General features: G+C 43.8%; 3 protein-coding genes and 1 long non-coding RNA gene across 5 annotated transcripts in view; 1 reads left to right on the forward strand and 3 right to left on the reverse strand.

Moving 5' to 3' along the window:
- Positions 1-1,243: 1,243 nt before the first annotated feature.
- Positions 1,244-7,885, reverse strand: msl2b (MSL complex subunit 2b). The gene is made up of 3 exons (XM_029458112.1): positions 7,054-7,885; positions 3,725-5,094; positions 1,244-2,983 (listed from the first exon to the last, which is right to left on the reverse strand). Exons 1-3 carry the CDS (start codon positions 7,193-7,195, stop codon positions 2,684-2,686), a joined length of 1,812 nt encoding a protein of 603 aa, XP_029313972.1. The 5' UTR covers positions 7,196-7,885; the 3' UTR covers positions 1,244-2,683.
- Positions 7,886-10,219: 2,334 nt separating this feature from the next.
- LOC115025499 (uncharacterized) lies at positions 10,220-19,834 on the reverse strand. Its single transcript, XR_003834208.1, has 3 exons — positions 19,760-19,834; positions 12,576-12,648; positions 10,220-11,844 (listed from the first exon to the last, which is right to left on the reverse strand). It is a non-coding gene; the product is annotated as an uncharacterized LOC115025499 (long non-coding RNA).
- On the forward strand, positions 19,826-21,245 carry LOC115025497 (A-agglutinin anchorage subunit-like). 2 transcript variants are annotated; one of them, XM_029457794.1, is made up of 4 exons: positions 19,826-19,991; positions 20,078-20,186; positions 20,314-20,388; positions 20,505-21,245. In XM_029457794.1, the coding sequence occupies exons 1-4, from the start codon at positions 19,913-19,915 to the stop codon at positions 20,935-20,937; spliced, it is 696 nt and encodes a 231-aa protein (XP_029313654.1). In that variant the 5' UTR covers positions 19,826-19,912; the 3' UTR covers positions 20,938-21,245. The 2 variants fall into 2 exon arrangements, with proteins under 2 accessions (XP_029313654.1, XP_029313655.1); XM_029457795.1 differs by having other exon boundaries at positions 20,081-20,186.
- A 1,942-nt stretch (positions 21,246-23,187) lies between these two features.
- The window catches only part of LOC115025435 (vasoactive intestinal polypeptide receptor 2-like), an 8,613-nt gene continuing 7,670 nt past the window's right edge, over positions 23,188-24,130 (reverse strand). Inside the window, exon 4 of the mRNA XM_029457678.1 lies at positions 23,188-23,286. Within this exon, the coding sequence (XP_029313538.1) occupies positions 23,198-23,286 (89 nt within the window). The 3' untranslated portion in view covers positions 23,188-23,197. The remainder of the gene's footprint in view (positions 23,287-24,130) is intronic.

The following is a 24,130-nucleotide window of genomic DNA, read 5'->3' on the forward strand; positions in this document are numbered from 1 at the left end:
TTGGCTCCTTCTCCAAATGGTGCAATAAACGCTCCCTAAATGGTTGGTGCTCTCGTTCCTGTCATGTCGGATTAGCTGCAGATGTGACACCAGACTTGGAAAACAAACACGCACATCAGCATTCCAACTGCAGAAATGTGGGATTCAGTCTGATTTATTGAGCGGTTTGTAATGAACACTGCAGTGAATCCACTGACCCTGAAACACGTAAACCAAAACGATCTGTTGTATTTGAGCAAAGGGAAAGTGGATGAATCAATTTAACCGGTCGAGTTTGAAGGTTAATGCTCGACTTGTAATGCTAGAGTTCTCCTGGCCTTCATCAGCTGATGGAGTTATGATACAAGACAACCGAACGAGATGATGACGGCCATGAGACGTGGCTGAAAGCTCCAGAAGTCAGGAATGAACCTTCAGTTAAAAAGATGTCCGCAGTAATGAGTTAGTAAGTTCTCCTTTTTCCAATAGGATGTGAATGTAGCATTTACTTTACACTAAATATCACGACACGTGACTTTTTAACTTCTTGTTTTAGCGACACATTACTTAAACGTTACAGGAGGAAGTGTAAACTCCAGGACCAATCATGCTGTTGTAAAGGTGATGTGAACAGGGCATGTGATGAGTGACGAGTCAGTACCTTACAGGACGTTTGGCCTCCGTATGGAAACACCCAGCTGCACCTCGAACACCTGAAAGACACAACTGTGCACCAATCAGGTTGTAAACAATCAAACAATGTAAATACGCAGGTGGTTTATCGTGTAAATATGTGGAATAAACTTTTGATTTCACCAAACATCTTGCATTCCTCAGGTTATCCGAGGTCGTCTCCAGCGTTCACTTCAACAGTCCGACAAAGTTCAAATGGATTATACACAACAGTATTATTGCTATTTATTTAGTTTCAAATCAATGATCTAAAATGTACATGAGCAATAATAACAACCTCACACACAAGATAACACGAGATGATTAAAGCAGGATGTCCTGCGCTGACGTTTGCCAAAATCAAGAGATCAAAGTAAAAGATCTGCCTGTAAAAGCCTGACATTGAGAAGAAATCAAACCCCAAACGGCCTTTCATCTCATCTACGTCATGTGTGCAGCTCGTATAACATCTCTTGGAAACACTTGTTGAGAGAGGTGGACATAATAAAAGCCTCTTTCTTTGGCGTGTTAGAAGTTACCTGACATTTCACTGCAGCTTCAGAGGGAAACAAAAAGAACCACTCGACACGTGTTTAAGTTTTTGATTTTCTTTCTTTTCTGTGGAAATATGTTACAGTTATATTACAGGTATTGAAATGCCCCGAGGGAGAACAAAAAAAGCACTTGGAGACAAACACTAAGCAGGAGACGGCAACTTAACCGAGACAGAAACAGTCCAGACTGAATCGACGCTCGACAGGCAACCTACGCTTGGAGACGTCCAATAAATACTGCAAATGTTATTAACGCAACTTATTAAAAAGAAAAAGAAATTAATAAAAGATGAGGGGGGAACAGGTGTGCCGTCCTTCTCGTGTCCTCTGTGGTATTTAGCAGCATGTGTGTCGCTTCCAGACCAAACACCTGTGAATAACAATGTGCCGAGCCTGCGATCAACCAGAGTTTTAAACACAAACACAGATGTGGTGCTTTAAAGATGTGGCCAGTGTGGAAACATGGGAAAAGTGCTTAATACAAGAACACACAAATGATTAAACAGGATAACTCGCATCGCCGACGTATCTAACAGCAAACCAGGGAGGTCCTGTCCTCCACCAGCCACAATGGTTGGTTGACTCCAAAAATAACCATTTCACCAGTTTCATATGTTTTTTAGTATACAACAACATTTTAGAATAATGTTTGGGTGTCTGACAGTGACTCACAGAGTATAAACATTCAACAGACAAAACTGAAACTTACATTTGGCTGGTGGTGTTAAATTCACATCCTGGTTCTTGACGCGAAAAGATATCAAAAAACGTATTAATGTCAATTTAACTTTATAGCAGTCATGTTCAGGTTGTTCTTCAAGAGTCTCTCTTTTTATTTTAGTGGCCTAGCAGAATAGACAAAACACAATCTACCTTTTTACCCGTGTGAAAATATTCTGGTTGAAAGCAGGTCTGCTCCTGCACCGTCTTCCATCGGTTGTGAATGTAACTTATAAAATATATCATAAAATGTCTTCTTCAATGGAAACGGATTCCTCCACGTACAAAAAGTTATTTCTATATAAATTACACCAGTCTCTGACGATGTCGCCGTTCCTACTAATAAGTTTAATCTCCAAACCAAAGCCTTCCCCTCACACATACACACTCACATGCTCGCACACACACACACACACACACATACACACACACCACGGTCGACACTCCCAACTTAGCGACACAACATGCTCTACACGTGACCCATAGTAGAGAAGAAAACTAAAAATAAACTCTCCCCACTGTAAGGTCATCTCTGCGCACACAGTAACACTACACCTCCTCTTTCACACTGCATCTGTACGCAAGACCACGAGCACGGTGCAGGTTTGGCCGATGGATGGAGGACGACTCCTCAGCTTCAGCCGGTGACCCTCGCCATCGCCCGTCACTGTAGCTGCCTTGTTCACGCCCGGATGGATAACGCCCAGCTGGCGGGGCGGGGAATGTGCGTAACGACTGACCAGAGGAGAGGCGAGACCTCAGCAGTCAAACCGCATCTCCAGTGAATCCTCAAAGCCTCTGTTGTCGTGCCCCGCCCCCGATAAGAAGCTGGCCGTGACGGGCGCCCCTGTAGCTGTGGTGACGTTGAGAAGGGTGTTGCCGGGAGAGCTCGTTGCCGGGCTACGGAGCGCCGCTGCGGTGATACTGGTGAGATTGATGCCTAGCGTGAGACGAGTCTGTTCCAGAGCTTTCTCCGGCACGGCAAAGGCTTCCAGCTTCTTCTCTCCGTTGGCCATGTAGGAGTTCTGGCAGCCGCGGCAGATACAGTCCAGACACGCCTAAAACAAACCAGAATTAATAACATTAAACGTCGTTTCAACGTTCAAGACTGAACCGTCAAGTCAAAATGAAAGAGGAGTTTTTGAGGTAGTTTGCACAGTCCCATGAAAGATCAGAATACTGATGAGGACCATGTGAGATGGTTAAAAGCTCCAGAACAAGCGAGTTAACGGACCTTGAGTTGGCTAATTTTGTCAAAAAGAATGGTTCTGGTTCAAACTCCACAAAACCAAAGTGTTTGAACAAGACCTACACATCAGTGTTTCCCCTACCACTGTCATGGAGGGGCGCTGCGCCCCCCCCCAACAGAGCCCCACGCCGTCACATTGACAGGTGCTCCGTCATTAAATAAACTAAACGCTATTTATCAAATGTATGTGCACGTTTCAGTTTCAGAGAACTAAATAGCTTTTAAAAGTTTGGGAACTACTTCTATAGAGGTCTAACTTCCCTAATAGCCAAAGCTCTTTATGACTGTGTCAACAATATTCCACCCCCCCTGCATGAAACTCCCACAGAAACAAATGAGTCATAAAACTATCGAGCAAAGTAAACAAACACAAGCAATCTGTTAACTTTCATGAGCCCCGAGGTGGAAATTCACTTTGTACTATATATATGTTGTTAGCCATTAAGATCGATTAAGTATTACCAAACTTCAGTGGTTCTGACTGGGCCATCAGCAACACAGCAGACAGTGTGGGGGGGGGGGGGGGAAGCAGCTTCAGTATTGTTCTCACCTTGCGGTTGGAGTAGCAGGGGCAGCGCTGCCCCCTACAGGTCAACACCGAGGGGTTCTGTGTGGCTCGGCCACACTTGCAGCCCTTCTTCTCCACAGGCTTTTTATACAGTGGCTTCGAGGGGCTGGGTGGGTGTGTCAAGGGGTGAGCATGGGGGTGTGGGGGTACTCTGTCACGGGGTTGTGTACGGGGCTTGGGGGTCCCTTGTCTGGCTTTGGTGTAAGCCTTCTTGGGGACCCCGTGGTGCTCAACTGTCTTTTTCAGCACCTTGTTGGTAATGAGCACAGTCTTGCCCACCTTCGGGGGACCACCATTCGGCACCGGGGCCAGGTGCGGGTGGGGCGTGATTGCAGGAAACTTAGGCTCCTGTTTGGTGGTGGCACCGGGGTAAGGGTGATGGGGTGAGCTGTTGGCACCGAGGGGAGGTCCTTGTAAGAGGCTGGAGATGGGGAGGGGCTGCACCTTCTCGCTGTCGCTTTCTGAGCGGGAGCGCTTGCGATGGTACCGAGGGGGGACATGGGGGATGACTATGGAGGGTTGAGGGGGAGGCTGCAGTGAGGGCTGTGGGTGAGGTTGGAGGGGGCGAGGGCTGTTTCCTCGGGGGAGGCAAGGGATAAGGCGGGAGGAGTCAGGGCCGGCTGGACAGTGAGGTCTGTTGAGGCTGGACTGAGGTACAGAGGGGGGGCAGTCCAGCTGGGGGATGGGATCAGGCTCAGTGTCTGTCTCCAGAGTCCTGAGCACCTCCTCAACACTCAACAACAATGGCCCCCCGCCATGTTTCAGCTCATCCCCGAAAGTGCTGATTTCACAGAGCACCGGCCCCCCTGTGACGCTCACACACACAGGAATCTCTTCCGAAAAGCTCTCCTGCTTTGCGACACCTCCACCTGTTTCTATGGTGATGGGTTGCAGAGAGTCCGAACTGACCAGACCGTTACAATCATGCAGCCCGTTAACACTGACGGGGCTCGGCTCCTCCACCTTGAGCTCCTTCGTAGGAGGAGCTTCATCAGGCTGGACCACATTGGAGGTGGAGGCCTTCTGCGACAGGCTGAGTGAATCTGAAATGTCCTCCGTCTCTGGCTCGCTCTCAGCCAACGTGAGGCCCTCGTTGAGGATGGCCTGGAGGTCCGGCGAGTCACTGGCGGCGCTGGCTATGTGCGGGGCGAGCGGCGACTGGGTGATGTAGAGACAGAGCTTCCTGTAACAGTGGACAAGCAAGGAGAGCTGCCTGTTTTCCTCAAAGCGGGAATAGTCCTTACACCAACTACAGGACGGCTTCAGCTGCATCCTCTGACCTCTACAGCCTCGACAGACGTAGTGCTGACATGATGAGTCGGTGGGAGCGATGGGGTCCTGCAGCAGGTTACCTGAAGATCACAAGAGAAAGAGCAAATGTAGAAAACATTAATGCATCGCACATTTCCCAGGAACAGAGCAGAGCAGCTCACACTGATGATTAATTCACAGGTTTTCACAGGAACCAGATAAAGCAACACAGCTTGACAGCTTATCTAACCAACAAATATGTCACATAAATGTCTAAACAAACCCACAATCTGATAAATTAGTGCGCTGGCTTTAAAGCGTGAGTGTAGCTGAAGAAGGTTTGGGCTTTACAAACAACTGCTTCCTCATTTGTTGTGGTTTTTTTTGCTTCGTAAACTGATGTGTATTTGTAAACCTGAGCGGTGCCTGGCAACTTGCCAGACTGGATGACAACCGCTCTTTGAGAGGAGCTTCCTTAACAACGCTGGTCGCTAGGGAGTGCAGCTGCAGATAGGGGGGGGGAAAAAAGTATGAAGGTCCATTCATGAAGAAACAACCAACGGTACACACTCTACACGGCGTGACTGATGATTCCAATGTATTTGCATAAAATCTATATTTAACACAATGTATGGACTCATTTCATATTGATTTATTAAAATAGTGGAAGAGTTATCTGTGAGTGTAATAAAGCTGCTGTTGTAATCACAGCAAAACAAATGTCTCCTTTACCCCGGGAGACATTCCCTGTATATGCACTCACTGTGGTTAAACTGCATTATGTATGAGCAGTGAAAACCATGCATTAAATATACCATCGAAAATAAATCAAACATGAGGTTTATTTACAGCCTGGCGAGCAGAAAAACGTAAAACGATCTGTGGCTTGAGTTACAGCCTGTTTTATTTGACTGTTACAGCCACTAATATGTCACGTTGTGTGTAGACACTGTAAAAGTGCTACACTTCTTTTATTTGTGTGCATATATTTTACTTTGTTGTGTGATTGAGGATGACAAGGGTATGAAAGAGATGAGGTGTATAATATACAGTGTGTGGCAGGACTGTTATTCACCACGATAAACAGAGAAACGCCCCGATGCTACCAAACAGCACTCAGAGGGGGGTGTGTCATGATGGGTGTTGCTGAGAATTATGATGCGTTCAACGCGCATCGGAGACTGTGCTTTCATAGTTCAGAAACACGACTTGACATGAATTTAAGTGAATATGTTATGATTCATAGTTCATTGCTTAACAACAGTGGTGGACGGTGTTAGCAGACATTTTACTTAAGTAAACATAGCAATATGTACATCAAATAGTCATTGATATGTATATCAAAAGTAAAGTTCAGGATGTTTTATTCATATTCCACTGGGATATGGGTTATATTATTGATGATGCATTACATTAAAGCAGCATTTTAATGTTAGTCCTTATATATTAGGTAACCTGTACTATAATTAAGGCTGGTGGGTCAATTGCTGTTTAACAAAACAGATTGAGCAACATATTTTCCATCACTTCTAAAAACCAATCTTACTTCCAAGTTCTAATGTTTAATTTATTCCATTTTCCGTACTTTTATTTGCCTTGGTTTTCCTACATAAATAACTTTTTAGCTATATTGAAACAGGTGATCTGTGATCAGGTGTTATCTTAATATTATCGTAATTATTACTTTTGCACAAACATGTCTTGTATTTTAAATATTAACAGACAAGCAATTAATAACTATGATTACCATATACATGTAAAAGGTACAAGATAGTCCTATATAAATGTAAATATACAAGTTAAGTACAAATACCTTTAACTAAACTTAAGTACAGCATATCAGTAAAAGTACTTGTTTACTTCACACTGCTGATCTCTTGTCATCAGTAGTGCCGATTCAGAAATGTCCGACTGTACCTGAAAGCAGCATTATTTAAAGGCTCGCAACCACTGCCAGCACAGCTGACAACAACGCGCGTTACCGAACACCTATCCAAAAACACCCCGTTACAAATGATACTACCACATTAAAATAAAAAGAATAAAACCCACACACTTACCACAGACCAAGCAGGACAGAGATTGGCGGAAAAACGGCAGCAACTTGCAGAGCTCCGCCAGGGCCCGGGGGTCTCGGGGGTCGCACTGCAGCACCGATCGGCTCGCGGACACGTAGAGAGAAGTCGCATTCACCGGGTTCATCTCAGCTGCCTGTCCCGGGGCTCCAGTCCGGTCCGGTCCGTTAAGATGTATTAATACGTTAAAACCCCAAAGTCGCACAATAACACAAACAAAGTAACCGATGGAGGCAGCAGTAGACCAGCAACTCCCGTGCTCTGTGCGGTAAAATTACAGTTTTTGTCAATGAAGTCTGGTGGCTTTGAAGAGCGCATAGATGGATAACACGGCTTCAATTCCCAGTCGGTAAATCCAACATATATAGCAGTCTGCGCAGGGCGCAATCGAGGTTACTCATCCCAAATCAAATGCAATCCATTCTCAAAGTGATGTCCCAGCTGTGAAAGTACTGCTGCTTTTGGTCGGCACGATTATAAATGCATCCACAAGCAGGCCGGGTATGCATATACACGTCGGTTTATCCCAGTCGATTCGGCTTGTCTCCGTACAGTCCGTGAGTTATGATTACACAAAGCATCGTGTGGCGCTCTTTCTTCCGTCAGTGGCCTTTTAACGTTACTTACAGCTGGTTAGCTAGCAGCAGACACCCCGAGATTCAAACAGGGGCTTTCGTGACAAAGTGCTCCGGTTTGCAGTGGTCTCCCCCAATATTTCCATAGTCCACATGCATGCTCGTCCCGTGCTCTCACGTCGGTCCAGAGCTGGTGTCACACAAAGCATTTATTATGTCACACCGAGGCTCCGTGGCTCCGTGGCTCCTGGGTCCGCTCGGCAGTGCAGCCCCAGCAGGCTCGTTATGGTTCTGTTATTGTTCGCGGAGATTCAAACAACACAGGCCCCCCCGGCTTCAGATGCTCCTCTTGGGCGAGAAATACCGACAGCAGCACGTCAATGTGAAGGGAACTAGCTCGTGGAGATGTTGTGGTTATTAAAACAAAAATAATATCATAGCTCCGACGCTTCTCTTGGTGTAAAGAAAAATAAAGCAGCGGAAGCCCCGGGCTGTGGTGACAGTGCTATCCGCCTGAGCTGCACCGGGAAGCCGGCTACAAAAGAAGGCCGCTTCCCCTCTTCTCGGGATTAGTGGGAGTCTCTCGTTCTCGCTGCTTGCCTCGGTGGGAATGTAACAGGAAAACCGAGGGTTTAGACACAGTTATGTGCTCCTGCAGCTTTTGATAGACCCCCAGAGTGTCAAGTGAAAGTGAAATAAATCCCTATTTGTGTACCTTGCTATCGTTAGCCGCGGAGTATTGCTCATATCTCCTGTCGCTTTTCCACACACAATCAAGGGGGCGCTGTTGCTCAGATCTCGCGAGAACACACGTAACGCGGTCAATTTAAAAACCCATAGTGGGAACTAGTGATTCACAAAAAAATCCTAAAATACGCCAGTACACAACTGACTTAGAACATCATTTTGAAACACTACTGGGCCAAATAATGAATGAATAAATACATAAATGCACATCTACAATATCATATTTATGTGCCATATGTATTTGCTTAATTGTTTTTTTCTTGGTTGTCGCACGTTTTTGTACACGTTTGTATAAACTCAATACAATTGTTCAAATAAAGGAAAGCACACTTCATCCTATTAAACTAATGCATGTTACACAGACATAAAGTCATTAATATTTTATAAACACAGCTATCCTGCGTGTGTTTATAATCACTGTTGATAAAATTATTGTAAGTCAGTTTAACTACCTTTTTGTTGTACTGTTACGCAATAGTGACATTTCTGAATATGTAATACAAAGAAATTCCTTACTCACTGCTATCTGCAGCTGATGACTTACTCCCAGTTGTTACTGGTGCATAAATATTATGATTTATTTGGCATACGTAACTCCACAAGAATGAATAAAGCTTCATTACTGTATGTGTGTCATGTTGCTGCGTCTGAGTATTTCAACAGGCCTCTTTCACAGCAGACGTTTGAATTGGCATAGTGTTACTTATAACATTATTATGTCCGAGTGTTTCAGTACAATACCAGAGCCCTGACACTGAAGCAGCTAAATGTGATTCCACTATGGAGTAGAAGAAATCTAAATATCTCAAAAGTAGTACCTTCAAATTGCAAATATAACTTTAGGTCTTTAGTGGTAGCGACAGCCGTTTATCGCAGTATGTTTGAATGTGTTGCGAGAACATTGTGCAGTTCAAAGATGAAAGCGCTGCGAGGTGCTGTCTGACAACAAGCAGGAGAAATACAGAAGGGAAAAAAGAGCTGTCATGGATGCCTTTAGCAATTTCTGTTTATCGGTAAAAATAGTTACTAACCAACATCCTCGCAGAGACGTACTGATAAGAAGGGTGACACACTTGATGATGCAAACACACCAATACTATCTATCAACGAGGAAGCCTCGCCCTGACCTCCTCTTCCTCATTCTTATGATTCTTTGTTTGCAATGAGTATGTTCCCACACGGACACTTGAGGCTGCTGACCAGCAGGGACTTTCCACTGTGAGGGTAAAAATATAACTTTATCAGCTATATGGGGTTTGTTTGCATTCAATTAGAGCAGAAACAATTAGACAATTTCTAAATGACTCAGAGAATTATTCATCAATTATTATGATCATCGATTAATCGTTCTGGTTTCAGCTTCTTAAATTGGAGGATCGGCTGCTGTTCTTTGTCATATATGACAGTAAATTAAATATCTTTAAGTAAATTGAAGACATCACTGTAAATGATTAATCGACCAATCAGAGAACTCATTGATATTGAAAATAATCGTTAGTTATCCTACATTCAACAACATTCCTACTAATCTTGTTTCATTTAATTACACTGAAGTTGATTCATTAGATTTTGCAGCAAAGTCTTTGAAGCGTTTCAGTTCAATGATGAGAGATATGAAACGTCAGGATCGATACAATCCAAGCTTTTGAGGATTTTATCTAATTAATTCAATAACAAATATATGTAAGCACGTATTTTAATAGTGCTTTAATTTTTTGTCACGTTTCTTGCGACCAACCATACTGTAAATATGAATATTTATTATTTATATTAAAAATATAGGATTTTAAACTCAAATAACGAGTTGTCCAAGATGTGTTTATGATGTCATAAAACCAACACTTTTCTACAGTTAAAATATATTACAGTACAAATAAAACACATATATTATATTTGATATAATAACAATTGTGATCATCATAGAAACACGTATTATAAATCCACTGTCAGCTAATAAAGACGGTGAGAAGCTGTTAAAAGCTCAGGAAACTATGACTGTAAGTGGACCTTTGAATGGAAACTATTTGGTCACACGCTGTAAAATAATTCAAAGGCACAGAAATGTACTTTAAACATTTGGGCTGCAGCTGCATTGCATGCATGTGAGTAATTCCTCCTCTCAGAAGCGTCTCACGCCGCTATGACTGTCTTTAAGTTATTACGGTAACAATGGAAGTTTAAATATAGTTGGTTTGAGAGTGCATCTCTGAACAGGCTCATGAGTTTGGGTTTCCCCTTTTCTTGCTCACATAAAATACCAAGTAAAGTTGAGTTGTAATAAATGTCCCGCCCACTGAAATACTCCACGTAATTAATTGTATGACCTCATGGCCTTTAGTGAATATGTCTTAATAGATGGCACTCTACATCCTGCATGACTCAGCAGCAAAACGTTCGACAGTAGTAAATGTGGTATTATGTCGCTTATGCACCGGGGACAAACAAAGCACACGTTATTTACTATGTGGCAGAAGAACCTTTTCTTATTTCAGTAACAAATCTCATCTTTGTTTCATCATCATGCCCCTTTCGACACATTCTTTAAAAAGATAAATACATTAGAAAGTGACTTGTTTCCTGTCAGGATGGTGTGTTTTGCGAATGTTAAGTTACACCCTGCAGCGACTGCGACATGAGGAAGCACACAGAAGTCAAACCCGGCTGATTTGTAATGGATTACGTTTGGATTACTCAAAAAGCTTCACATTTATTTATCTTTATTTAACTTCTTAACTCCTATCAGCTAGGTTCAAAAGTAGAAAGCTACTATATAAACCAAGGTCATGTCTTGCACTTTATAGGCTTCATAAAGTAAACAGTATGTGGTGTTATAAACCTTATTAAACAGTATGTGGTGTTATAAACCTTATTAAACAGTATGTGGTGTTATAAACCTTATTAAACAGTATGTGGGGGGGGGGGTGCTCTCACCTGAGACACCGAGCGTTGTAGATATCTCAGGAACAGGTTGAACTGGGAGGCTGAACTGTTGTGTCCTTGTGTTTATAATCATGTGCAGTTCAGGTGAATGTCAGGAAGCAGTGAGATGATGAGTGCCACTACAACGCCACACAACCTGAACAAATATGGACACGACAGACACACTCTACCAGCGTCTTTGAGCGTGAGTTTCTGTCCCGTCTTGTCATCACTGCAGCATGATGATTATTTCCATTACAGGAACATGTGCATGACAGCAATTGTTCCTCTTTTTGCGTGGAACTGGAGGGTATAAGATCCCGACTCTCTGGTTCATTCATCATTAGGCTCTGGAGAGTTGAACTGAATAACAAAGCAGATTAAAGCGGAGATCCAGATTTGAAGATTTGAAGATGTGGACCAGTCTCTCTGTCTGCCGTTGGACCTGTGTGCTCACCCTGGCTCTGGTGATGCTCTTCTCTGCATCACAAGGTAAAACTGAACTCCTGATTGAACGTCCTCCGCTTCATGTGATCTGTGTGCATGCACCAGGATTAAATGATTAGTTCATTTGTTAAAGAGTCAATTGACAGAAAACTATTTGTTGTTTGTTAAAGCAAAAACACCAAATGTTCTGAAACCTGATGATATGGTAACGAACTTAATATCTTTGGGTTTTGGATTATCCTGTTATTATTATTATTATTATTATTATTATTATTAGCCTGTGGTGCTATTTAACAGCCTCTCTATAATGATGACTTGACACTAGAGATGTAATGCTGAATAATGAGTGTTTCCTCTCTTGTGTGTGTGTGTGTGTGTGTGTGTGTGTGTGTGTGTGTGTGTGTGTGTGTGTGTGTGTGTGTGTGTGTGTGTTGCAGGGCGTGCCTCCGGTCTGACTGTCGACTGCTGTAGGAACCTAACCTCCGACAGGATCTGGAAAATCAAAAAATGTTTTGAACAGAAACCACGACAGGACTGCGAGCACGCCTTCCTGTAAGTGTTAAATCTGATGACGGTACATCAGGTAACAACTCGATGGCTTCATCCTCACGATCTAGAACAAAAGGGCCAAACGACCGACCCTTCAGGTGGGAAACTGTCTAAATTGTTTTGTGCCTCTTTTTCCAGGATTCTAAACAGGAGGGGTCGATCGTGCATCAAACCAGATGCTGAGTGGCTACAAGAGAAGATAAGGACGGTGAGAATCACACTTCTACAATCAGTCACGAGCACGTTGACATGAGCATAATAAGTACTGACCCACATGTGTGAAGCTGCTGGTCGCGTCAGAGCAGCGCCCTGGTCGGTCGGTCGGGAAGACAAGTGGAAGAAACTATAAACAAACAGATCAAAGAGTCAATTTGGTCTAATTGTACATTCTTCTTCTCCCTCCCCTCTCAGGAAAAGCTCGTCTGTCCTCCTGATTTGACGTTTTAAAAGAAGTCCTGGAAGAAGAAAAGCAAAGCAGCTACTCTGAACATTTTCTGCTAATTTACTATTTATTATTTAACGTAAATATCTATTTAAGTTATTTTTGTATTTAACTTTATACTGCTATAAAAACTGAATTGTGTGGCATTATTTTGTAAAGTTAAGGACAGTAAAGTCAGAGCTGTTTGTTTTTAAACCTGGAACCAAAAATAAATCATGTTAAACGGATTTAAAATGGGACTCTTGTTTTTCTACATGTAGGTATAGATGTGTGTGTGTGTGTGTGTGTGTGTGTGTGTGTGTGTGTGTGTGTGTGTGTGTGTGTGTGTGTGTGTGTGCTGACTCAGAGTCACATTTCTTTCAAAGCAGACTGGAAGGGTTGTAATGGAGCAGGTTCAAAAAAGAACATTGGGCCAGTAGCTTCTCTGTAGTTTAAATCCTGCAGACAAACAAACATGGGCTTTTAATGATGATGAAGTTGAAAGTATTATTCTGCTGGAGAACTCGTTTCATTACACAACAAACCTGAACAAATATGGAAATAATCCACAGACTCCACAAGCTCCTGGGTGTGAGTGTCTGCAGAAACACTGCGCATGACACAATGGTTCCTCATTTAGTGTGAAGCTGCAGTTTATCACATCTCGCCTCCCTGGTTCACTCAGCGTCACACTTTGGCGAGTTGAGCAGCATCTGAATAAAGAAGCACTTTGCAGATCCAGACTCTCATTTTGTTGCCGTGCGGCGTTTGAAGATGTGGATGACTCCCTCCGTTAGCTGGATCTGTCCGCTCAGCCTGGCTGCTGTGATGCTCTTCTCGGCATCAGCAGGCACGGCTCTTGTGTACGGCGTGTCTGCCTAAAGGGATCGTTACTATTGATTTGATCATTATTTTGTCATTGTGCAGTTTTGATGTTATCTTGATGCATCTTGGATCATATTCTCGCGGTGTGTAACAGTGTGTCACGCTTGAACTGAACTTACTGAACTTGTGCGTGTCTGGTACAGTGGATCCATATATACAGCTACGCTGCTGTGCAAACATTCGACGTCATTGTCCCATCGAGTGAATCCAGCGGTGCCATGAACAGAAAAAGCGACACGGCTGTGAACACCATCGTGCAGCGAGCTTTGAAAACGCACATCTGAAACACTTTCATCTCTTCTTAAAGTCAGCAAACATCAAACTAGTTGAGACGTACCGCCGGAGACCCGCACACCTCACCGACGACCTCTGCAAAGCTTTTCTCCTCGACTTCCTTCGCTGCACTCTTAATCCTGAAAACAAACTGTTCTTCTGGTTGAAATCATCACACGTGGAAGAAGAACTCAGATCTTGTATTTGTATCATTCATTTAAATTTGCAAAGTAACTAATTAATGTCCTCTCTCACTCACACCACGGGGGAAATAAAGTGTGTTCCAGAAATCTCGCAAAAACTGAGGAAAAGATTTGAAGTCCTGGATTAATATAATCTGGAATAGCAAAAACGATGCATGAATGGGGGTTTCTGTGCAGTAAACACATCTATGAGTAATTGTGAGATCGGTCAGTGAAGGTTATTCTTGGCTGTCTGGACCTCAGGGACCACATCCTGCTCCGCCTGTGTGTACTGGGACTGTCAATGGTGTCATTTTATGAATTACTAAAGCTTTTGACAGAATAAAACATTGTTTATAATTCATTTTTAACAGCGGTTGCTTCTTATTTAGTTAAAATAAAATGTGGATTTGTGCAAGGAGATAAAAACAAATGCTCTGCAGCCGGTAAATCAGCAACTGTTCATCATATGAACGTGTCAGTGTTGCGTTCACAGCTCGTCTGCGCTGCCCCCAAGTGGACAAATAAATCAGTGTCTGCAGGTTTTTATCCAAATGCGTTTGCACCGACAGTTTCTGGCTCAATTTGATGTTTTCAAGTTAGACCATCTGTATACACAGAATGATGAGGCTCTTCCAGGTTCATTACAAGTAGAAAGAAAGAAAAGGTAGACACTGTGCAATGTGAAGCAATATAAAATGTCACTCCAGTCTGTGTATCCATAGTTATAGTCCGTCAGTTGCGTTGTGTGTGCATGTGTTCCCATCTGCCGGTCGAAAGCGGGCACCTGAGAAAGTCATTGCTTCATGATTGCTACAGCATGATACGAGTATTATGTTGATTCAAATACACTTTGTGGCAAGTCAACGCCACAGGAACACCGTGTCATGGTGAAAGGACGGATGACGCAACGCGAAAGAGGAAGAGAGCCCACGTAGTGATACTTAAAAAAGTAGTTGCTTCATATTAAGGTTTGTTTGTTTGAGTCATGATATAATCTGCATTTTACTGACTTTAAACAGTTTAATATCTTAACACAGCGCTACACAAAAAACAGCTGTTATTCCCAAACAAACTATTGACTTGCAGTGAAATTGGGACATTTGGTGCCCCTGGGGTCCAGGAGGTCCCAGTTGGTACTCCAGCCTCGGTTAAATGGTATCCCAGCATGCATTCTGTCTTAAGCTGAGACAACAAGTTGGTGTAACATTTCCTGATGAACCTTTTTCTTTATAAAATTTGGACAAATTGGCCGCAGGTTTAATCTTCCCCACTTGATGGCGACAAAGTCGAGATAAACTGGAATTACCATCACTGCCAGACTGCTGGTGTGTATACTGAAGAGAACTGACAGCGAGGGAAACACGCAAGACTTTGACGTTTTGGCATTGACAAATAAATAAAATTAAAAAGTGAATGAATACTGATTTATTTTACACAAACATGTCAGCAGCAGGAACATAAACGACATCTCAGGCCCAGACTAAAGATATTTCAGGTGTTCACAAAAAATATATAAATACATAAGTAAATAAATTGATAAAGATAAAAAGGTGTTTTTATTTAATTTCATTTGTTCAAATAAAATAACTAAAATCCTACTGAAGTGAAAGACAAAATCCAAACTTGACCTCTCAACATGAGGTCAGACATTTCTTAAGAACCTTATTATGAATGATCACAGATTACAGTCATGAGTGACTGGACACTGTCGGTGACATCGTGATTCATCAGAGATAAAAGAGACTCAAACACGGCTCCAAAGAATACTTATGTCATATATAAACTCGTCGTTTAAATCCTGGCTTGAATGGAGTGAGTGCCGTGCACATGGTCAAGATGTGTAGCGCTACTTTGGTCTCAGACGTCTGTAGTCAGAAGTAGCCGGGTCCAACGCAGAAGTGCATGAAACCTGCATTTGTTCTAATGGCCAGCAGGGAGCGATTGTATAGAAGTCTATAAGAAACCTACTTTACTTCTCAATTGATTTATTAGCTTAGTAAATGTTTCCCTTAAAGAGTTCACGGTTTCAATCTGTTTTAAGTCTTGTTACCACGGCACTGTTCTGCATTGGGCTGTATGGTATTGTTTTAAGCATGTTTAGCAGCTAGCACTAGCATTAGCTGGTAACTTTTGCTATGCTAACGGTGCCTTGCCCCGCCTGACCTCGCTCCTCCACCCTCTCATCCACATATGTTCACTTCTGGCAACAGAAAACTCTGAGATAGCGACGGCCAAAATGTCAAACTCGAGGTTTCAAGTCTCATTTTATCTATAATAAAAACAAAAGTTAGGAATAAAATGATAAGAATTCCCAACTCACGTATTCTATCTAAAAGTTAAGGATGTAGTTTGCTAACAATCCCAACACGAGGTACACTTACAGGTAGCTTACAATTGTATCACATGGTCCCCATGCGCTGATAAAGACCATGTGATATGGGAGCTCTGAGAAAACGTGGGTCTTGAGTTCGGACGTTTTTTGTCAAACTGTCAAGCAGAGGCAAATCTTTGTATAAAGATATAAATATGTATAACCAGCAGCACTGTTAAATGTGAAACCTGCTGATGTGTACAGTTTTATTTGCTCTGGAAGCTTAACTACTGACCACATCCAGAAGCTACTTTCATATTTCAACCTGCTGCAGACAGTAAGTCTGGTTGTTTTAGTGATTTGCTGACATGTTGCGACAAAATGACCATCGTTCCATCACATCCTGGGATGACCATGACAGTGAAAGTATGAGTGAGACACAAAATGCTGATATCAGCGCTAACCTCTGTGAAGCGGGTATGATTAGTGTGGCACATGACCCAGTCATCCTCCCGAAACTCCGTCGGATGTGGCATAATTACTTCCCCTTTTCCACATTTTGTACAGCTTAAAGCAGATATTGGAGGGGGGGCAGGAAGTAGTTGAGCAGTTACAAGGAAATATAGTTCTTTCTGGCGTGTGGAAACCATGAAGTCACACATTTTCCACAGTATCTATATTTATCATTCTGGTTGTATGAGTATTAATGTTTGAAAATATGTAACGCAATGTAAGGAGAACATGATCAAACTGGCCTAATTAAAGCCGCCTAATCTTCAGATTGAAGGAGGAATGTTCATTTTGTGTCGGTAGTTTCTTCCATGAGCTACACAGCTAGCCACGTTAGCTACATTCAACTAATGTTAGCCGAAGCGTTAGCTAGCTTTGTTTTAGCCACCGGCGTAAATTCATACATTGATGTAAAACCACGTCTTGCAATGAGTGTTTCCGTTATATACATTTTGCAACGGCGGGCGGGGGGGGGGGGTAAATATGCAAGCCACTCGTAATGCTTCTTATTTCTTACATGCAAACTACTGAGATCAATAAAGAATGTTTCATAGCAACTTCATACAATTATAAAATGGTTTACGTATACAGTTAAAAAGGCTCTTTCTGATATTTGCAATCAGTTTGGTATCTCAAAGTTTTGCCAGACATACGGTCATTCATGCTGCACTGAGGGGGAAGTGGTTTATGATTTCATGCGAGGATGTCAGCTGTTGGAAAGAGGAAAGAAAAGCTTGAGAAGTGGAATAACTACAGCAGAATATGTCGCCCTTCTAGCCTCTAAAATAAAGCAGGTGTATATATATTTTAAAGAATCAGTAAATATGAATTGACCTCTGCATTCCTTTGTGTCCACATGAAGGCTCCACATTCCTTCCACGCTGCTCATCTCAAACATGTCATGAATTGAATGTAAGAGAAGGTTAAAGCATAATATAAATAGTCGTACTTAATATTGATGTAAGAACACGTCATTTAGAAAGGACACAATTTGAAAAATGCAACTCCTTCTCTGTTATCAGCTCTTTGCTGACACAAAACTAACATCTTTGAGATCTTTGAGATTAAAACATGGATTGAGAAATTAATCTTAGGCTACAATTTGCTTTCGGAAAGTCTCAGTAAGAAAGAATCCATGGTAAATATAAAGCCCTGTGAAAAACGTCCCGTGTTGCAAAGCAGAATGAGAACTAGGGAAAAAGGAAAGTAGGAAGGAAGTTAAGTTTATTTTGATCTTCTTACTGATTGTATCTTAAGACACTCGACTCGTTGCCTCAGAATGTTTCTGTCTGCTTAGCTGCAAATTAAACCCAAAATATTTTTCATACTGAAAATATAAAAGGCACAGTTGTAGTCTCTCAGTGCATCAGTGTAGAGACAACCTTTATACTGTCCCAGGTAAAACAGGGCTTCTGATTTTAAAATGAGAATCATCCCAGCAAATACAATTTCTCTGAATCTTTGAAAGTAAAAGCTGCTTCCACAAGAATATGTTTGTTCTTCAGGATAACATAATGTGTGCACACTTGCATAGACACTAGTTTACCACAGTGCTTAGCTTTAGTACGTGCAACACCACAAACATGCCCCTCCCCCCACACTTATTTCTCAGAAAGGTCCTGTCACCAAAATCACATGAAGTCCCAACACCTTCTATGGAGGTGATGATGGTGACGGTTTATTCTAAATATCTGGGAAAGGAAAGGCGACGAGAGGTGCAAATGACTCACTGACTGTTGGACGTCACGCACAAATAAGAAGCTCTGGTCAGCAGGGTGATGGCCGCTCACACCAACTATCCAGCTGCTTTTCTGAAACACCAAACACAACAAACAATAACTCCCCTTTAAGAGTTTGTTCAGAGTCGGGCAGACGCTTGCTGGAAGAAGTTTGGCTAAAGCAAGAGAATGACCTCTCGCTACTAGCGAGGCTTTCGGACACTTAAGTTTTGTTGTTGAGTAAAACAGCGTACACAAAGATGCTTTTACTTTTAGATCTTACCAGAACAAATTAAATTGAAAGTGAAAGCTTCTGCTTTGTCCTCTTTTCACGTTGGTTCAACGAGAAGCACATCAGTGCAGGTTTGCGTGCACATGTTTCAGTAAATGTCTGTCACGTCGTTGTTTTTAAGAGAGGTGCGAAAGCAGACGAAGATCTGGGTGTTTGCATTTCCTGCTCTGCGTCGTAGATTTACAGAAGTCATACATATACATATTTCTTCTTCTGTCTCACTATTTTAGATTTAATCCCATTCTTAAATTACACTAACAATATAAACTAACTACCGAACTATGTGACACAATTGCTGCTTTTCCGAAGAGCGGAGGAAAGAAGTTTCAAAGGCACTTTATCACATTTTGTTTCTGCTGATACAACTTTCCCACTTCAGCCAAGCGTAAAACCTTGAAAGCAAATATTTCCCTGTAGTGGACGAATCTGCAACAAGCACACGGGAGGTGTGTTGAATAAGAAAACAGGAAAAGCCACACGGGATGTCTTTTTGTTTGAACCTTTCCAGGGGCTGCATGAACAACACGTGTCGTCCTCTGATTGCCTTCTCGTTCTAAATTAGTTGTTGGACACAAAACAGGAATTAATTGTGTCGGGAGTCCCAGAGACCAACGAGCACAACAACAAGTAGAAGTAGAAATCAGAGACATGTCTCTGATTCACTGGAATGCATTGCGACGTGAGGATGACCTTCGGCCTGTGAGGGATTCCTATCACCCCCGCTATCAGATAGTCAGGAAAATCCGTGACTTGAATTTTCCAAACTAGACGCTGTGATGAAAGTGCTGGTAAACGTGGAAATCCCCGTAAATCAGCGAATCAGAGAGGAGAGAAAAAGAAAAGTAGGAAGATGACTAACCGGAGGTACCGCTTCTGCTTTTCCAGGCCTTAAGTATCGGAGGTCTCCAGACGTTTGTCAGTTCACCAAGATCTCTGGAGAAGAAAGAGCAACAGAGACAACTTCATTAAGTATTTATCCATTTAATCTCATATCTATCTTCCTTTTTTGAAGATGGAAAACGGTGGAAGCATGCTCAAAAGAGCGCTGGTCGTCATCGTCCTGGTGGCTGCGGCTCAGTCTGGATTGGCAGGTAAGATTAAGGCAGAAAGTACAAGATGGTACAGACGGCTGTTAATCCTGTGAGACATTTTAAATGACCTCTTGTGTTTCCATTAGCAGAGAAGCTGGCATCCTGCTGTACGAGAGTGAACAGTGTGGAGATAACAGAACCAATCATCGGGTTCCTGCCGCAGGCAGCAAACCCTCCGTGTGTCACCGCTGTCATGTAAGTACAAAGAGCAATTCTGTATGTACGTGTTAAAAAAGAACATATTTAATAAGTTCATTATTAACGTGTTAAAAAATGCTCCCGTCTTTTTTTAACTGGTTTTTTTTGTTCATCATTTCTGCAGCTTTCAAACAAAGTCAGGACTTTTCTGCAGTCAGGTGAACGCTCCCTGGGTTCGCCGCAAGATAGTTGCATTCATGTGAGTTTATTATTAGCATTCATTTATATATTCGTGTCTTTATACTCGTTCATTCAATCCTTCAATCCCAAACTTGTTGTCTCAAATACTTTTGTCTTCTATTATCTTTCTCACAGGAAAGCAGCAAAAGCTCAGTCCATAGCTTTGTCTATGATCCCTTCATCTACTCCCTCCCTTCTCTCCATCATCACATCCACTGCCTTCACTTCCTCATCCTCCACTCTTCCTTCCTCATCCACCACTCTTCCTTCCTCATCCACCACTCTTCCTTCCTCATCCTCTCTTTCTCCTTCCTCACCCTCCACTCTTCCTTCCTCATCCACCACTCTTCCTTCCTCACCCTCTCTTTCTCCTTCCTCACCCTCCACTCTTCCATCCTCATCCTCTCTTTCTCCTTCCTCACCCTCCACTCTTCCTTCCTCACCCTCCACTCTTCCATCCTCATCCTCTCTTTCTCCTTCCTCCATCCCCTCCACATCTGAGATGCCTGCTGGTGAAACCTTTTCGGAAACAGCAACGAGTAGCGTCTCCTCCACCTCCAGCCAATGATAACAAAGACTGAATGTGTTCACGATTATGGCGTCTGATACAAATCGATGTCTGAAATAGCTCTTGAACAGTATGATGTTAAATTATTATGTTGAATATTTAGTTTCGTCCAATGCCCTGAAATTATTTATTAATTTAATGGACTTATAGAAGTATTCATGTATTTATTACCAAGTGTATTCATCAATGTTTACAAGTTAATGTATACAATTTTACGATAAGTCCATGAGAAAATATTTAGAGCTATTTATATATTTAAAAACTTGTTGTTGAACTATACATGTAACAAATAAATATTGCACATGTGATCCTGCTTCCAGTGTTTCTGTTTATTTACCTCTTAGACGACTTATTTCTCTGCAAAAGCCAGAAGCTCTCAGAATTTATAAAGGCTGAAGAGTTTTCCGCAGTGAAGGATAAAATATGAAACATGTGGCAGCTGTGGTTGGAACAATAAACGCTGCACAATGACAGCAGAGTCTTCCATTCACACTATGCAGACGTTTTCCTAACCCCAAATATACTGTAAATACTTTGCATTAAATTGTTGGTTTTAAACAATCCTCGGCCTCAGCTTGAAGAGATCAAGAGCAGCATCTGATCAGTCAAATGTATCTACCCATTCAACCCAACTCTGTGGCAGATCATGGCTGTCGTGCCCTATTTTGTTGCATATCAAACAAAAGAAGAAGTGGTAGAAGAAATTGAGCCATTTTCCTGTTGTTCAAAACACAGTTTGAAACTCAAAAGACGGCACGGGACTCCCTACGTGGCAGCAGAATTGATGAATCATTTACATGACTGCACAAAAGCCCAGATAGATTCTGTAATGAAAAGACGTCTCGATGTTGAGGTCGAGTAGGTCATAACTAAATGTTGGAATATATTCTTCTTCTAATGACCTGCACATGAGATGCATTCTTACTGGGAGGTTTTCAAAGTACTGCTTCCTTTGATTTTTAAATGTCTAGATATCTAGAGGGATGACTGAGAATTGTTTAGCTCTGCTTGGTTCGTCTCCACCTCTCTCTCTGTATGACTTGTTGTACCGTTGTGGGGGTTTCACATGTTTCCTTCTAATCATTGCTGACATCAGTTTGTCGAGTCACAGCCAAAGCATTTATTTTCTCTATACTGGAAACCATGTGACCCGTGAGCCACTCTCAGAGCTGTGTAGCCAGGCATGGTGACAGCCGGGAGACGGGAGGATGTGGTTACTACCAATTATAACAAGCAGAGACTTCCTCTTTTCTGACCCTTAATAAGTCAGACCGGCCAGCTGTTATGATTTTGCGGGAGGTAGAGGAGCAGGGAGGTGGAGGAGCGGGGAGGTAGAGGAGCGGGGAGGTGGAGGAGCAGGGAGGTGGAGGAGCAGGGAGGTGGAGGAGCGGGGAGGTGGAGGAGCGGGGAGGTAGAGGAGCGGGGAGGTGGAGGAGCGGGGAGGTGGAGGAGCGGGGAGGTGGAGGAGCAGGGAGGTGGAGGAGCGGGGAGGTGGAGGAGCAGGGAGGTGGAGGAGCAGGGAGGTGGAGGAGCAGGGAGGTGGAGGAGCAGGGAGGTGGAGGAGCAGGGAGGTGGAGGAGCAGGGAGGTGGAGGAGCAGGGAGGTGGAGGAGCAGGGAGGTGGAGGAGCAGGGAGGTGGAGGAGCAGGGAGGTAGAGGAGCAGGGAGGTAGAGGAGCAGGGAGGTGGGGAGAGGGAGAGGGGTAGAGGAGCAGGGAGGTAGAGGAGCAGGGAGGTGGAGGAGCAGGGAGGTGGTGGAGCAGAGAGGTGGAGGAGCAGGGAGGTGGAGGAGCAGGGAGGTGGAGGAGCAGGGAGGTGGAGGAGCAGGGAGGTGGAGGAGCAGGGAGGTGGAGGAGCAGGGAGGTGGAGGAGCAGGGAGGTGGAGGAGCATTCAATAATTAGTTGACTTGTGAGAAGGTGTTTTACAGGTCCTGTAGTCTCCTGATGACTTCCCACATAAAGGAACGGAGAACTGGATGTTCGTAGGAGAGGAAGGTGATATTTGGTGCAATGATTACAAAGTTGCCGGACCTGTAGAGTAAATCAGTGACTCCCCCGCGGCTACTGATTATAGAACTGGGACTTGAGATGTAAATTAAAGCAGCTTCCAACTTATTGTATCAGCCAAAGTTGCACAATCAGACATAAAGTGGAGATAAAACTGGAAACGCAGCTCAGATAAGAGGATCTACTGCACACACACGTGGTCACACACACGTGGTCACACACACGTGGTCACCCACCGAGCTCACCTCGCTGGGTTCATCTGTGTTGTTGGACCAGCAGGCGATGGTGATGACGGGATAGACGTCGGACCAGCCTGCCCTCTGTACAGTTCCTGCTGAGGTTACCTGAGACACACGCACAAACACTAATTTAACAGTTCGCTAAATAATAATAATTAGAATAATGTAGAGGGGGTGTGATGTAACTGTATTTCACTGCATGTCTGATGAACTTATTGCATCTCAGTATAAATGAAGTACAGCGGCGTCCCGGGAAAGGTCGGCCATCCTGGAGGTGCTCAGCTGTTGGCAGCAGCTCGTCGTATTGTAAACACACTTGATTTGTGCTTCGGCGGCGTGTTTGTTAATGAGGCCGCTGGCCGGCGGACACTTTGTTCACTTAACTGAGCTGAACTCAACAGACGAGGACGGTGGCCCGGAGGGCTCAACACACACACAGAGAGGGCACCCGCTCTGAGGGAGGTGGAGGAGCAGGGAGGTGGAGGAGCAGGGAGGTGGAGGAGAGCAGGGAGGTGGAGGAGCGGGGAGGTGGAGGAGCAGGGAGGTAGAGGAGCAGGGAGGTGGAGGAGCGGGGAGGTGGTGGAGCGGGGAGGTAGAGGAGCAGGGAGGTGGAGGAGCGGGGAGGTAGAGGAGCAGGGAGGTGGAGGAGCAGGGAGGTGGAGGAGCAGGGAGGTAGAGGAGCAGGGAGGTGGAGGAGCGGGGAGGTGGTGGAGCGGGGAGGTAGAGGAGCAGGGAGGTGGAGGAGCAGGGAGGTAGAGGAGCAGGGAGGTGGAGGAGCAGGGAGGTGGAGGAGCAGGGAGGGTGGAGGAGCGGGGAGGTGTAGAGGGAGGAGCGGGGAGGTGGAGGAGCAGGGAGGTGGAGGAGCAGGGAGGTAGAGGAGCAGGGAGGTGGAGGAGCAGGGAGGTGGAGGAGCGGGGAGGTGGAGGAGCGGGGAGGTAGAGGAGCGGGG

This window comes from Cottoperca gobio, chromosome 20, assembly GCF_900634415.1.
Source record: "Cottoperca gobio chromosome 20, fCotGob3.1, whole genome shotgun sequence".
NCBI lineage: Eukaryota > Metazoa > Chordata > Actinopteri > Perciformes > Bovichtidae > Cottoperca > Cottoperca gobio.

Bases quoted from the DNA above. Each gene is read 5' to 3' on its own strand.
- msl2b (XM_029458112.1), bottom strand. From the start codon at position 7,195: ATGAACCCGGTGAATGCGACTTCTCTCTACGTGTCCGCGAGCCGATCG. The intron at 5,095-7,053 runs GTAAGTGTGTGG...TGTGATCTTCAG, and splicing joins TCTGTCCTGCTTGGTCTGTG to GTAACCTGCTGCAGGACCCC. The intron at 2,984-3,724 runs GTGAGAACAATA...GGTTTGTTTTAG, and splicing joins CCTGCTACTCCAACCGCAAG to GCGTGTCTGGACTGTATCTG.
- LOC115025497 (XM_029457794.1), top strand. From the start codon at position 19,913: ATGGAAAACGGTGGAAGCATGCTCAAAAGAGCGCTGGTCGTCATCGTC. The intron at 19,992-20,077 runs GTAAGATTAAGG...TGTTTCCATTAG, and splicing joins GGCTCAGTCTGGATTGGCAG to CAGAGAAGCTGGCATCCTGC. The intron at 20,389-20,504 runs GTGAGTTTATTA...TCTTTCTCACAG, and splicing joins CGCAAGATAGTTGCATTCAT to GAAAGCAGCAAAAGCTCAGT.